General features: G+C 38.0%; 1 protein-coding gene across 2 annotated transcripts in view; it reads left to right on the top strand.

Moving 5' to 3' along the window:
* Positions 1-14,088, top strand: part of tafa1a (TAFA chemokine like family member 1a) — a 31,557-nt gene extending 17,469 nt beyond the window's left edge. The window contains exons 3-6 of one of the 2 annotated variants that reach the window (XM_057362927.1): positions 7,544-7,684; positions 11,334-11,458; positions 12,138-12,209; positions 12,463-14,088. In XM_057362927.1, coding sequence (XP_057218910.1) covers positions 7,544-7,684; positions 11,334-11,458; positions 12,138-12,164 — 293 coding nt within the window. In that variant the 3' untranslated portion in view covers positions 12,165-12,209; positions 12,463-14,088. The remainder of the gene's footprint in view (positions 1-7,543; positions 7,685-11,333; positions 11,459-12,137; positions 12,210-12,462) is intronic. The other variant, XM_057362928.1, reaches the window with a different exon arrangement.
* Positions 14,089-16,227: the final 2,139 nt, after the last annotated feature.

Here is a 16,227-nt window from a genome sequence, read left to right on the forward strand (position 1 = left end):
TAAGACGTCATAAACGCACATCCAAGTGCCTCGTTTAGGGCCACCACGCCTTGCTTTTAAAAGGGCGTGCACTCGGGTGTCTCGCTCGGTTTGCCTTTCATGTGAAATCTCTCATTGTGAATCAGCCTCATCTCAAAGCTCTGAACAGCATGACTCCATCAGACTGACATCATGCCAGCAGCAGAAAGAGAGAGAGAGAGAGAGAGAGAGAGAGAGACTTACAGAAAAATAGAACATTTAAATGTTTTTTAAAGGAATTCTCAGCTAGTAAAATGTGCACCTCCTTAAAGAATACACTACAAGGAGAGTCTATAATAAGTACTTCTATCTCTCAAACTTTCACACATTAACAGCACAGAATCGTGGCGTGAATATTAGCAGTTTATAGTAATTATTTTCTCTGTAGTTGCAGCGGTGCTATTTTAATATGCCAGAGGAGAACTGTCTCTCCCCGCTGAGTCTGGCCTCTCCCAGGGTTTTTATTTCAGTTAAGTTTCATTAGTGGACATTGCATAGAGAAAACCTTTCAAAAATATCATGTATCTTAATACCCAATACTGTCTTTAATTTTCCCCTTTTTAATTATGATGTATGTAAAGCTGCTTTGCAACAATGAAATTAAAATTGAATTGAAACAATATCATCTGCAGTTTTATTTATTTTTGAGGTCTGTGCTTGACAATTAACCTATTTATTGCATTTACTTTTTCAAGATGCACAAATAATTGACAGGAGTTCATTTATGTACAGTATTGTGCAGAGTTATTGTATTTCCAACGAAAAAATGCAAAAAATGAAGTTTAACACACAAGTTAACGCCAGCAATCGGATGTTCCTCCAAGCAGAGTAACATCAATCATTAAAAATGTTTGGAATCGTGGACGTAAATCTGCCCAGAACTGGCAGTTCTCCAAAACAGAGTTTCTGGACAAGAAGAATTACAGAAACCGGCCAACCAGGGCACTACAGCAACACTCAGTCAGAGTCCTCTGTGAGAGAGAAACAAAATGTAAGAAACTGTGCATTAGACAACAACTGCAAGCAGATTTATAAATCTGGACGGGTCAACCGAGAAGCTTGTTATACACATCACATCTCGGCAGGAGTTTGCCCAAAGCCATGTAAGAGAATTTGGAAGAGGTTTCTGTAGTCAGATCAGATTCAAACTTTCAGGACTTAATACAAAGCACCATAAAAAGCAAACACAGCACATCACAATGAGAACAGAATTCCTGCTGTGAAGCAGCATCATGCTTTAGGCTTGCAAAAACTCATAAAAACAAAAAGGAAAATGGAGATAATATAAAGTAAGGTGTAAAATCCTGGAGGTGCTGCAGAGCTCTGGGATTTGGAAAATTATTCGTCTTCGTACAGGAAATACCTCCATTCAACTGAACATCTGTGGAATGATTTGTATTTTTTATTTGTATAATATATTAAAATTGTATTAAAGGTCCAATCTTTTGACAGAAATGCAATATAATATACATAACTATGTCCTCAGAGGTGTGTAAAGACCTTGCATTATGAAGTGTTATGTTTTTATTACCTTAGAATGAGCTATATCTATCTATATACACCACGGCTCCCCTTCCATGGAATTCACCATGATGTTTCTACAGTAGCCCTAAACGGACAAACTGCTCTACAGAGCGTGTTTCGTAAATTCGTTATCTCTTTTGGCAAAGAAGTGAGAATGTGACAACATCTTAGTCCTGTGTCAGCCGCCGTAGTGCTTCGAAAGGGAGGGGTGAGGGGTGGAGTGAGTCGTTGGTTGCAATTTAGCTTTATCGGTAGCAATTTTTACTTAGCACCAAACCCCTGCTAGCCTTTATTCCACTGGGCATGAATAAAATGAAAAGGTAACCTCTACGCTTTACCTTACAGTTCATTCTGTGCACTAGTTGAAGCAGCTTTGGTCGTGAGAAACATTTTTTTCTATCAGTAACAAATTTGCATTGAGGGTCGCAAGGATAAAGCAATTTATCAGTGAAATCGTACTTACCAATTTCAGCTTTTCCTAGAAGAGTGACAGCATTCCATGGAATAACACCCCAAAGGAGTAAACTGCACAGGCCTGTGTGTGTGTATGTGTATGTGTGTGTGTGTGTGTGTGATCAGTCTGCGCTCCCATCAACTACTGTTGACAGCACTGTCAGAGTCTGTGCCTACAAAACCTGCATTCTATCAAGGTCACCTGAACAAAACCTAAATAAATTCAGGCTTCTGGTTTTGAGCTTTAAAACCGTTCTAGTGTGCTGGCTTGATTTAGACAGACTTGGTTTAGTCTGATAGGCTTACTGAGGAAAAAACATACTGACAGAAAACATTTAAGTAAATGAAAAGGAGTGAGAGCCGGCGGCCCTCATTGTGCCTGCGGGTCACATTCTTGCGGGTCTGTGAGTAATGGGTTAGGTAGACGTCCCTGTCATGGACTTTAACAAGAAAAATCCTTAAGATGCAGATAAATGGAGCCCTGTAAAGACTGAAGGCGCTCTTTTTTTGCAGCTGCAAAATAAAAATAAATGTGTGTTGGAGCCCATTGAGTTTTTGTGTTCTCATGGGTGAGGTTTAAATCCAGTAGGCCTACTATCCCGCTTCGGTAGTCAAAACGGAAAAAAATATATACAGCAATTAAAATGTTCACTTGCAATCGAAAATACCCAGTCAAAAAGGCTGGGAAAATGCATTTCACTAAAGCCATAATATGGTGCAAAACTACTGAAGTGTCTGAACCTGGTCAGAATTTTGTTAAGTTGCACTCATTTTGAATGTTCTGTATTTCTGTCCTTCTCCAAACCGGTCCTTCTCCCTGCAGCTTTTTTCCCAGTGCATGTGAATGAAATCTTCCGTGTCCAAGCTCATGTGCTCACAGGCGGAGCCTATTGTGCCAGCTCGTCTGCCGTTGTTTGTTTGTCCTCTGAGAGCATGTTTGTTTGCTGTTGATAGCTTGTGATATAACTGGCCTGTCAGATGAAACGCGCATGCAGATGGCTGTGAATGAATGGAACAATTGAGGCTGAATACAGCGCTTCCTCCAGACAGACAGACAGACGAACACACACATTCCATTTGGCTAATTAGACAGTAGAAGACTCAAAGTTATAGCTTGTGTGTGTTTTACGCTGTCTATTTTTCTCTCTCCACACACTGGCTGCTACAGGAAAATGAGCCTTTATTGGTCCCTGATGGCCTGGTCTCATATCCATTAAACTGAATAAGTGCCTGAAATAGCCCTTGTAGTAAGCAGTGTGATGCAGGATTCCCTACCACAGCAGCTATCAGTGCATCTATTAGATCAATCAGTGGTGCAGCCCACACTCCCTCAGGGTGACCTTATGTTATGTCTCTTACAATATGAAACTCAGCAGCATTCAATGGTCGTCTGAAAGGTCTTTGAAATGAACGACACAAGGTATGCTTAATCATTAATATTTCATGAAATTCTATGCACATTTTTTTTATTTTCAGGATGTTTTTCAGCTGGTTCAGTAGAGGCTGGTGAAAATCACAGCAGCAAAGTGCTGCTGGTCTTGGCTTTTTTGGTTCAAATGGATACAGGATCTAATTTCAGATATAAATCTGTTGAAAGGAACCAAAACAAGAACCAAAAATGAATAGTGGTAAATAGGGGAATAGGAGATTGCTACAGTATGTGCCGTAAACCTGCTACAGTGGACTCTAAGGGTGTACTCACATTTAGCCCAGTTGCTCTCAACTGTGCCCGAGAGCGATTGCCCCCCCCTCATTGTGCTTTCAAATCACCCCGCGTACATTATTATCATAAAGCCTATTGTTACACACGTTGCATTATGTTTGACATACCTGGAGTAGTTTTGGCTGCGGTGACACACGCCTGCACGTGTAAGTGCGCTGTTTATCAGTTTTTTACCGTGACATCTGAATCTCAGGGAGGAATTTAAACGTCATAATTTACGTCATGCTTTCAGTTCTGCGCTCAGTTCTGCAAACGTGCTAGGGCACAGTTCAGATTGCCTAGTGAGAGTACGCCCTAAAAGTCTGAGACCACAATTAAAATCTGGGATTCAAAATCAAAAAATGTTTAGATTTTCTTTGCTTCCAAGAACACAAGATGTGCTCTGGAAAATATTAAAATTATACCTGATTAAAGGGATAGTTCACCTAAAAGACACAATACTTTCATCATTTATTCATGTCATATCACACCTGTATGAATACATTTTGAATGATGTTGGTAACCAAACAACATTGGCCACTATTGACTTTGATTGTATTGACACAAAACCACTGAGACATTTCTCTAAATATCTTTTAGTAGTAGGGATGTAACGATTCACTCAGCTCACGATGCGATGCGATTCACGATTCTGATCTCACGATGCGATTTATTCACGATTTACTCACGATTTATTTTTAAAAAATGAGTTGAAACAAATTAGAAATGAACAACTTCCCTTGCATTATTTCTTAAATGCTTCACGTTTCTTTGCATAATAAAATAATGTTTTATTTCAAATAACAAAAGTAAACTGCGATTTTATAACAAATTAATAATAGAAAAAGTCTCTTTAATATAAACAAACTAATACTGTCTGTGCTTTTCTTGGATTTTTTTGCATTTAAGAAATATCAGCATCCACGTTTAGGTTTGCAGTGAAAATAGCGTCCCCTGCTGTTCAAAGAATGTATTGCGATTCAGTTCACACCTCAACCGAATTGAATCGTCACTCATTATAACCGATTTTCAACCGGCTCACGGTGAATCGTTACATCCCTATTTAGTAGAATAGAGATGAATTTGTGCTCTGTATACAGAAAATGTTAAAAACATCACCAGTTACTGTAGATATATTAATAGTCATTATATGAATTAATAACATTCAGAAAGTTAAGAAGTATTAATTTAATCTGCAGAATCGGCAGATATCACTCTGAATAATCGGCTATTGGTATAAGTGGACAAATTTGTGCATCTCTAGTTTTGAACCACATGAAGATTAATACATATTGGCAGAATTTGCATGTTTGGGTGAAGTATCCCTTTAACATCATGCACAAACTTGTCAGCTTATTTACGCAATGCATGCTGCCCATTTAAGAAAAAAAGTGGACCTGCCAAATACTACATAACTTAAGTAATTCCCCCCCCCCAAAAAAAACCTGATACACTAAAAATATATTTTTTAATAAATAAAGCAAAATAGAAACATTTTTACTAGTGCCTTATACTTTTGTGCACAAACACATGCTGTCATGCATGTGTTTGTCACATCACTGTCACATCACTTTCACATAGGGGTACAGTAAATGACAGCAGCCTGCCAACGCTGCACCACATGTCTAACAGCGCTCTGACCCTCTGTTTAATATGTTGACTACGCAAAAGCCACACTGAGACCTCTATGAGATAACGTTTATCCCCTGAGGTTCAGCAATCAATTTCTAGTGAGCTCCGCGAAGTGACAGAATACAAAAAGCAATCAACAGTCCACATGTTTCCGAGCTGTCCACCGTTAAATATTAAATATGTTAAATATTCAGACCTGTTCTAAAAGACTCAGATAAGCCGATAAACCGGTCGACAGGCAGCGCTCTGTTTCTGCTCCCCTCCTGTTTTGACTAACTTCAATCTCGAGGTAATGAGAGCTTAAGCAAGCTGGGGATGAAGAAGCTATTTACATTTTTATTGATTTTTGAAAGTGCATTTAACATTTTTTTTATCTTTCCTCTCCCCTCGCTCTTCAAATCCCCAAATGAGAGGCACACTGCTCTGTTTACACTCATTGAGGATTGAAGATATTTTAGTCAGGAGCTATTGCAATTTTTCTCTCTCTTGATAGATCAAAGTAGAAACTGGGTCTGTCTTATGTAATTAAGACTACACATTAAAGAGAACAAACCCCTGCACATTCTGACTGAATCCCCACTGGGGCAGAGAGTATTTTTCTTAATTAAAGAAACACAAACAAGGCCTCCTTAACAATCCACACCGTCCTCAGTGGAATATTATTGTTTCCTGCACTTCACTATGCTATCTATTTGTTTTGATACAGCTCCTTTTTGCCTACTGTCCTTTTTACACTAGATAGATAAGAAATGCTGTCATCATTAAACATCATAAACATTCACCCTCGTAAAGTTTAAAACCTGTATATGACTCTCTCTTTCTTGTCATTTTAACAAAGTGCTAGCGACATAAATTGTAATGTAATTTTGTAAGAATTGCAATCAGGCGCTAAAAAGTGTACCCATTTGAAGTTATTTTAGGCAACGGAATCACGCAGGGTCCTAAAGGGGACCGATTTCGAGAGGGGGACCCAAACCCAATCCGCATACTATCCGTCCTAAATAGTATTCGAAAGTAGAATTAGTATGTCCCAAATCTTAGTATGTTGAAAAGAGTATTCCAAAGATTCCCGGATGGTCTACTTCTTCCGGTAGAAATTGGCCCACTTCTGGCTCGATAGTGGAAAGGCGGCTAATGGGGAGCAGCATTGTGGTTACCAACATTATTCAAAATATCTTCTTTTGTGTTCTGCTGAAGAATAGAAGTCATGCAGGTTTGGAATGACATGGGGGTGAGTAAACAATGAAAGAACTTACATTTTGGGGTAAACTATCACTTTAATAAAAATGTATTAAATATTAATAAATTATTAACATTCAATAACATGACTGTTTACAACTGTTAAAACAATTATATATATATATATATATATATATATATATATACAATTATGTGTGTTTCTTTGTGCATTATTTATAGGGCCCTATTAAGTATGATTGAGCATAACCATTATAAAGCAATTTCCACATAATAAAATATAAGGGCACATATTGTCATTACCACATACTGTATACCGTATTGAAAATGTAAGTGCCATTCTTCAGCTAGAAAATATTCACTGTCTAGACATTTATTGTTGAAATTAAGAATTGGCCTCTCTGGGTGCAGTAAAGGGATGTACTGTCTCTGGTTTACAATAAGTTAGGTTGTCTCCAGTAAAGAAAGTCCAGTGTGCTCATAAACAGAAGATTTTCTCTCTATCTTTGTGCCGTTGGCTCTTACGGCTGAAATAGCAGAGCGTTTGGTAATAACTCGCTTTCTCAGTATAAAAACCCACAGGCCCTTGTTCTTAAAGGACTTCCGTCCACTTCAGATCACTCACCATTAAACAGCAGTCACCCAAACCTCTCACCTTCCCCTTTATTCTAGTTCCTATAGAAGTCACTTCTCTTCCCCGAGAGTCAGACTCAACAAAGCCTTATGACTGTTACATGCAATATTGCCTAACCACATACTGTACTGACAGTACAGAAAATAGACAATATAGAAAATAAATGCGAACTAAATAAAGACATATGGGAGACGAGGTAAAAATAATAAAAAAAATCTACTCCATCACACGTAAGGAGTGTCTGCATTAAAATGCAAGCTGAGTTATGTGGCAATATAAGGGGACAATAAAGGATGACATGCACGAGGTAATGATTGTAAATGTAGATTCACATGGCGAGACGGGGGGTTCGTATGGTTACTGATGTGTTTATCTTTTGGCAGAAGGAGGGACATGCGAGGTGATTGCCGCGCACAGATGCTGTAACAAAAACAAGATTGAGGAGAGATCTCAGACGGTGAAGTGCTCCTGTTTACCAGGGAAAGTGGCAGGAACCACCAGGAATAAACCCTCCTGCGTTGACGGTAGGTGAAGAGAAGTGACACTGTGGTCTGATAACCATGGAAAAGATCTTAAAATAAGTACGCTTGTTGTGCGCTGTCTTAAGTGAGCTGCCTTTGCATTCATGTGTGATATGTAAACAGGCTCTTGGCAGATGCTCGACTGCTTTTGTACCAGCTCAAAGCAGCTGTGCAGTGTTTGAACCGGCTGGAACAATGCAGCTGTGTTTGAGTGCCATGTGCTTGCAGTTGTGTAAAGTTGCCTAAAAATATAGGGCTCCTTTACACAGGAATAGCTCATCCAAAAATAAAAATTGTTAAAAAATTGTGAAGTCTCATATGGATTTTGTCAACCGGTTCAGCTCGAAACAATGTGTTTGGAATGTTTTTTAACACAAGGTTTTAAACATGGCATCTGAATACAATTTTAAGGTCAATTCTTTGGACAGCTAACATAAAATATCAATTTATGGCAAGAGATGTGTAATAATTTGATTTAAAAAACTGCACACTTTTGAACCCCATAGATTAGAACAAATCCCAGCGTACAGGTTTGGAAATAAAACATAAGAGTGAGTAAACAGTGCCAGATTTTTTATTTGTGGATAAACTATTGCTTTAAGATGTGGTGTGTTTGAACAAGCTCTGTTTAGGGTCGCTCTTGCAGTGTCCCTGCCCTAGAAAAGCTCAGATCCTCCGGGCGTTTCATTATTAATGCTCTGTCCTTATGACAAACGAGCCGCTGTAAACTAACACTTCTGGGAGAATATCTCACTCGCAACGCACCCCAAGTTAATCAGGGAACATTAACTTTGACTATGACACACCAAGGGGCAACTCACCTTTTCCCCATTTCAAACTCATTAGGATTCCTACCTTAATTATACCATCATACAGACAGAAGGGAATACGAATTAGGGAATATGAATAAAAACATGTAAGTAATGGCATTACTATTTAAATATGTTTGAGTACTAGTTTTTTGTTCCTTTTGTTGTGATAACATCGTCCATCATTTATTAATTAAAGGAGGGCAGTCGATGGAGCGTGAAAACACAAATAAAATGTGTTCCAAGTTCCATGCGTTTGAATCCCTCTCGCGGTTCTTTGATGTCATAGGCCTACCAGTAGCAGATGTGTCCAAAACCTTAAAGAATATTATCTAAACACAACATATAACAAATAACACTTACAACTGTACTAGCGTTTTATAAGTTCAAAATAATTTACTTTTCTTGGTGTCATGATAGAATAGTAACATGTCATACTGTAAAAGGCATTTCTACCGTTTTAGTACAACTATGATCTAGTATGATTTAGTATATGTAAACAAAGCATGCAGAAAAAGACTGAAATACTCATAAAACATAAGGACAGCTGCTTCTAGATGTAATTTATTATTAAGCAATTTAGCAAAAACACAGGTCTGATACATTCTTATTTCGTTTTTAAGGGCTTATGATCACAAATTCACAAGTTTGAAACCTTTTAAACACCTTATCGCGATCTTCTTCCTGTTTAAAAGAAATTACATATGTGTGGTTAACGCTGATTGGTCAACTCAGTAGGCAATTAAGAGCACCTTTGACCAATGAGAAACCTTTCGGCACGAAAGAGACCCCTACTTGCCTGGAATGGGGTAATGATGTACTTAAAATCATTTTTGGATAATTTAATTCACGTTGTTGACCATAATCCAACATGCATCTTGAAGCGACTGAGTGGATATAATAGAGCTGGCTGAGATTTTAGTGGATATTTTTTTACGTCATCGCTTCGTGTGCATAATATAAGCCATTGGATCATTTTTCAAACGCCACTTTTAAACGGGTAAAGAGAATGCAGTTAGCCTACCTTCTGTGGCGGCTTGTGTTGTGTGTAGCCAGCATTTGGGAACGAATGAAATTAAATCCTCTTTTTAGTGACGCTGTGAAAGATGTGAAGATACGGAAACCCAGGCCGTTTCTCAAACACAACGCTGAATGCTGCCGAGGTCGCATTTGCAGGCTGCATACGTCATCAAGCCTGGTTTATTTTAGTTAACTGGGCATTACATTCCCAAGTCATAAGCATATTACAACAATTTCAGCTTAACTAAGAATAATGGTACAATTTATAATGGGTAATATTATGATGAGATAAGACATTCTTTATGACGTATGCAGCCTATACAAATGAGACCTACGGAGGATGCAGCCTTCCGTTTGAGAAACGGCCCCAAATTAATGTTTCTGAAATCTTTATTGTAACTTTGTAAGTAGCGTTTTACCTTTTACAAAATGCTAACCATAATTGAAAGAAATTAGAAAAATACATAAAGCTTTTAGAGTTGGAAATCGCATATTAATTTGTTAAAATTGTGCTGCAGTGAAAAACTGTGGGGAATATAATATTTTGCTCTCTGATTTCTGGTTAAATTGAGAGGGTATTGTCTGCAACTGGCGCTCATTAAAACTAGACGAACACAAAAGGAGAAATAATGTTGATATTTTGGCATATAGGGCGGTAGGTTAGGTCTCCCCCTTTCTGCCAAAGTCAAAGACATGAGATTGTGGAACATAGAAGACCCCTCAGTAGTGTGTACTGTATTGCCTGAGGTTGTGTTGTCATGGCTTTTATTGGTTATAGTGACCTTAGTCATGCTAAACTGGCAAAGGAAAACAATAACTGTAATATTTTCCTCACCTTACACTGTGACCATTACTTTCAACATTTTACATGAAGTCTATGAACCGTGTGTTCACCTTTTTAAATATCCATGTAGGAAGAGTTCAGCGCAGGAAGAGTTCAGCACAGACAAATCCAATTTTAAAGCAAAATAAAGTCTCTTTTTTCAGCAAGACAACCATTGGCTAAGTGCTTTTGGGCTTTTTCAATATTAATGAGTCTGACTTGTAGTTAAGTTTAGTGCCAGGATCACTATAATGGACTTTGTTAAGTGCTTGTCAGACAAAAAATGGCTATATATCTCCTACAAGTTCGCCGTCTCCTCTCCAAGAAAGCTTTTCAAACTCAGATTGTTTTTACATTAATAGCGTATCAGTGATACACATTTTGTATTTGCACCCTGTCTGTCATTAAACGTTTGGTGTCTGATGATAGATAACAAGACGTTCAAAGGCCGCACTAGATCTGTCACCGATGCATTAGTGTATCCGATATCATATTCTTACATTATCATAGTGATGCAGTTATCACATTGTGGCTTCACTTGCTATTTGCACTTAATGGCCTTTGCTCCATTTGGAAATGGGCATAAAGTGGGAAAAATTGATAGCTTTTAAAAAGCCCATGTCTGCCATTGAAATGAAGCCTCTGCTTAAAACTTTCCATTTGTAATGGCAGTTAATTGACCTCCAGTAGATGCCTTGTACAGAGACAATATATTGTGCTATATTTCACTAAGACTACAAGATGAAATCGATTTAAATGAATAAATCGACATGGGATTTCATTTCAGCATAAAGCTTTTATAGCGTCACTCTCTGAAACGCTTCCGCTCCTGCTGACCGCAGACATCCACTGAGGCTATTCAACAGCATTAGACATGTAAACGATTATTTGTTAGGTGTCCAAGGAGCGGTGGGTGATGGAGAATGGAAGATTACTCTATTTTAAAGGCAGTTGCTGTATTGGCCATTGCGATTTTAACCTCATTATGTTCTTCTGGCAGCCTCCATAGTGATTGGGAAGTGGTGGTGTGAGATGGAGCCATGTCTGGAGGGAGAAGAGTGCAAGACTTTACCAGACAACTCCGGCTGGATGTGCTACTCGGGGAACAAGATCAAAACCACCAGGGTGAGATGAAGGGCATCTTAAAGGCATAACTTGTTACCTTGCATACATTAGTCAAGTTTGTGAACTGTAAGTGGCTTTTGTGTGGAGATAAATGCCTGTGTCATTTAATTTTCCCAGAGAGTGCTTAAAGTGATAGTTCACATAAAAATGAAAATTCTGTCATCATTTACTCACCCTCTTGTCGTTTCAAACATGTATGGCTTTCTTTCTTCCGCAGAACACAAAATAAGATATTTAGAAGAAAGTTAGTAACCGAAAAGCACTGGCCCCCATTCACTTCTATTATATGTACATAAAACCAATGCAAGTGAATGGGTGCCGGTTAACAACATTCTTCAAAATATCTTCTTTTGTGTTCTGCGGAAGAAAGTAAGCCATACATGTTTGAAACGACAAGAGAGTGAATAAATTATGACATTCACTTTAGGACTAGTCCTAGACTAAAAGAAATGTTAGAGCTGTCTAAACTGAACACAGTTAGCAGTGACATATCTTAAAATACGTAAGTGCCATTATTTTGTCTCAAAATGCACAGAAGTTTGTAAAAACTTCTTAAATGTCCTAATTTAACTAAGGCCTAGTCCTGGTTTAAGATGATCCCTGTCCGGGAAACCGCTCCATGTTTTATTATATCGTATACAAAAAAACTTTTAAAACAAAATGTTCTTTCTTTTGCCAGAATACCCATCCATACCCATCCTTGTAGCAAACAGTTTTACAGCAAAGCTCATGATGGAGGAACTTCATAAAGGTTTGTGGTTTTATTGTGGCTTGGTTTGACATTTGTGTGATTGTATGAAGACATGAAGTGACAGATAGAAGGCGTAGGCTCTAGTAAATTTAGTAAAAAAAAAAAACATTTCATCATTGTTTCAGTTTGATTATTTTTACAGAATGCATTAAGAAAATCTGTTCTATACATTGTTGCTAGTTAAAATATGAAAATCACTTTTAGACATTTTATAATTAGTTATCTATCCTTCATTTACTTTCCTGTTTTTCAGATAAACATTCAAGACGACTGGCTCAATGAAATGAAATCCAACCACTAAAGCAACAGTCAGGCTTGATAAGAAGAGGTCTTCTGCTCAAACGTCCATCTGTCTCTTATTCTCAGCAACAAGGACACTTTCTGAGAAAATCTCTGTGGGCGGTGAACACTGCTGGTTCATTATTTTGTTTTTGCTTGACAACTGTCAAATATTTGTTTTTGCCCTGTGAGTCTTGGATAATTAAACTCATATCCCTTTGCGTGGAGTGCACTCAAGCCAGCTTTACTTATCCTAAAATAATCTTCTGTAAGATCCCCGGATGTTCTCCGGTCTCCAGAAGTGACTGATCAAACGACTTCTCCTGCTGTATGTAATAATTTACGCTTCCTATTTATGTGGACGGGCAGATTTATAAGAGTGGGACTTTTGACACTTATCTTCTAAAGACAATTTGTGCATCAGCTATTCAGAATGCTGAAGATGAATTTGGGATTACTGATCCTGATTACTGATCCTTGCAATGGTTTTGTGTCCATACAATAGAAGTGAATGGGTGCCGGCGATGTTTGGTAACCAACTTTCTTTTGTGTTCTACGTAAGAAAGTCAGTCATACAGGTTTGAAATGACAAGAGGATGAGTAAATGATGACATAATTTTCTTTTTGGGTGAACTACTCCTTTAAAATTTCTCAAATGGCTAAAGACGCTGTTTTATATTATTTGTGGCGATAGTACTTTTGACAAATTGAGCAATCAAGGCTTAACTGAAGTGTTACGAAAATTAACACGTCTAATGAAAACCTAATAGACCATCACTTTGAATATATATATATATATATATATTAAACAATGTGGATTTAATACTGAAGTCAATGAAGCCTGATTGAAATATGCTGGTGCATGCATATATAAAATACCATGACATTTAAATATTCTGAATCGAACTCATTTCCCGTTGTTGAATTCAACATTCACATTAAATGGTACATCAGTTCTATTGTGTATAGTTACTTCTGGTCTTTTGAATGGACTGGTGCAAACTGGAGAAACTGGTCTCTGGATATGTGCAGACAGCACTGAAGGACATTTTGTGGAAATTCTGGCACCCGCTGGGACATTTACCTGTCGTTTACATTCAGAAATAGTCCTCTCCACTCGGAGCAGCTGAGGGCCAGAGCACACGCTCGCTCCGAATATGTAGCTCCAGCATTTTAAGCAGGGAGCCCAGAGCATAAGAGCCCCAGTGTTGCTGTCAGCATGCAAAGAGGAGCTCTAACTACAGGCTGAGTGAATACAGATCACTACATTTACAGTCCTTCACGCGGGACAGCGGGGGATGAACTTTAGCCCTCACCTTCAGTGAAGCATTAGTGGAATTTCAAATAGTTGACACCAGGGTATCTGAGTGGAAAAATGAATATACTGAAATCTTAAGCAAATATCAGCATTTTATCCTCAGGCAGAGGTTTTGCTGAAGCTCTGTGCCATGCTTGACGTGAAATGAAAAAGTTCTTATGTGTTTTACAAATAATGCAAAGACTTATATTCCATTAAAAGTGGAATGAGGATTGGAAATGAGCTGATCTAATTTTATATCCATAAATGACATTATAAAATGTATGTAAATAAAAGGCGACATTTCTATCCATTTGGATTGGACTTTTGTTTTACACAATTTGGTTATTGAAACCCTGAAACGAGCAAATTCCTAGCGCAATTTAGGCAAATTTATATGGCTATAGTTCATATTAAATGAACAGTATAAACATGAATATTTAATACATATATTACCTTTAGTCTCTGAATTAATATAAGGTCATAAAAGTCTCATGAATACTAATTAGAAAAAGTGCTATTTAAAAATGCATTTAGTATAGCTATGTTATATACCACCATTATAAATATGTCGCATTGCTAAAATGTCTCCCACCTACATACATACAGTATATGTTCTTTCTGTTCTTTATCAACGTATTTTCCAGTGTGTTTGAAAAGATGTAGGCAGTATCCTTTTACCATTTCTGACCTCCAGAGTTCTTTGGAAGGTCAAAGATTCACATGCATTGCGAGCGAACGTCTTGAAACGAAAACATTCTGATGGTTGCTTGTTGAGCTATTTAGAGTACAGGAAATGAGGCCATTAATGATTCAAAGCAGTTTTTTCATAGAATAAAGTCGCTGGAGCTTTAAAGGATAAAAGCGGCTATGTCCTCCTCACTGCTAGAGATCACTGCTTTGATATTTGCTTTGAGAGAGGTTTCTGTGTCTTGCAAGTCTGAAATGCTCCTGTGAGGCTCTCAGTCTGTACCGTAAGTCTCAATGTCGTTGCAAAAAGTCATTTGCTGGAGCTAACAACGCCAAGGTTGGCGGTTTGATTCCCAGGAAACACATGGATTGATGTAAAGTATCTGAACACACTGATTTCTTTTAATAAAACTGTGTCAAATGGAACAGTAATTGTCGGACAGTTCCCGAGAAATCTTAATCTTCATAAAGTATAACCATGATATCTCCATACTGTAAGTACTGTAATCACAATTCTTGCATCAGTGAAGCTAGTGCTGATCACATTGCGCATTTGCCCATCAAGCTCCTCCGAACCCAAACAGATTTCCCAAAGCCCCTTTTCTTTGACTCTAATTCAAACTGACATCGGGAGCTTCTCAACCAACCTTGCTCGCAACCAAAATATTAATCACCAAAGCACAGAGTCAAGGAGCTTTCAGCACGTGTGAAGATGTGCCTGCAATAATGTATTACAATATCTACTGAAACGCTGGCTCTGGCTCTTTACAATATGATTATTGGGTGCCGTGCTGAATAATTCAAAGAAAGGCAGATGTAAGCACCATTCCCCCTTGAAACACGTTTAAGAAAGGTGTTGTAATAAGAAACACATTTCGTGGGGAAGAAAATGGGAAAAAGACACATAGCCGTTAAGCTGGACCTAATGATCTTTAAAATGTCTGCCACAGTTATTAAAGCTGTGCCATATTGGGAATATAGTCACGGCTGAAGGGCTTTGTTAGAATTACCTTAAAGCTTTACTAGTCACTATATGTCACAGCTTTGACTGCCCTATTGCTTTCATAAGACCACATAATAAAAATATTAAGAAAGAAAAATTAATAAATCCTACCCTTCCATTAGTGAAAGTGCCTAAAATGTAACAGCAACACATTGAACCAGCTATTGGTGCAGCACAATGTGGATACAAATAGTATCTCATCGAGGATTATCCTGAATAAAGCACCAGTCAAGCTGAAGGACAGGAGCTATCCATTTTATAATCTGCTTTAAACCAGTGTATGTGATGATCGGAATAGCTCCGTCTGTGGTAATAGATGTTTACCCAAGACTCGCTCTCACCTTTCATTTTCACCTTCTCGCAACACTTCACAAGTCTCAGACTCCTCTCACACATCGATACACAAACAAAAACAGGTGTCTCTCAACTACAAACACACACACACCAAAACACTTGATCAGAAGGAACAGTGCAAAAATCCCTCAAAAGAAACTTGACAGCTCATTACAGACTTTGAGTCGTTCTTTTTAAACAACAGAAGACTGGTTAAAACATGCAACGTTCAACAATGGATAATGGATGAAAGGAAAACAAGTCATTTGCAATGTGATAAGCATCGATGCTTCGAATAATTTCACAATAGCAAACAAACACTTCTAAACAAACGTATTTATAGTTTATTCACATCGTAGGTGATGTGTGGTTCTAAACTTAGCTAATAAGACGACAGCAGATGCAGGTGTGGTTGA

Source organism: Triplophysa rosa, linkage group LG21 (genome assembly GCF_024868665.1).
Source record: "Triplophysa rosa linkage group LG21, Trosa_1v2, whole genome shotgun sequence".
NCBI lineage: Eukaryota > Metazoa > Chordata > Actinopteri > Cypriniformes > Nemacheilidae > Triplophysa > Triplophysa rosa.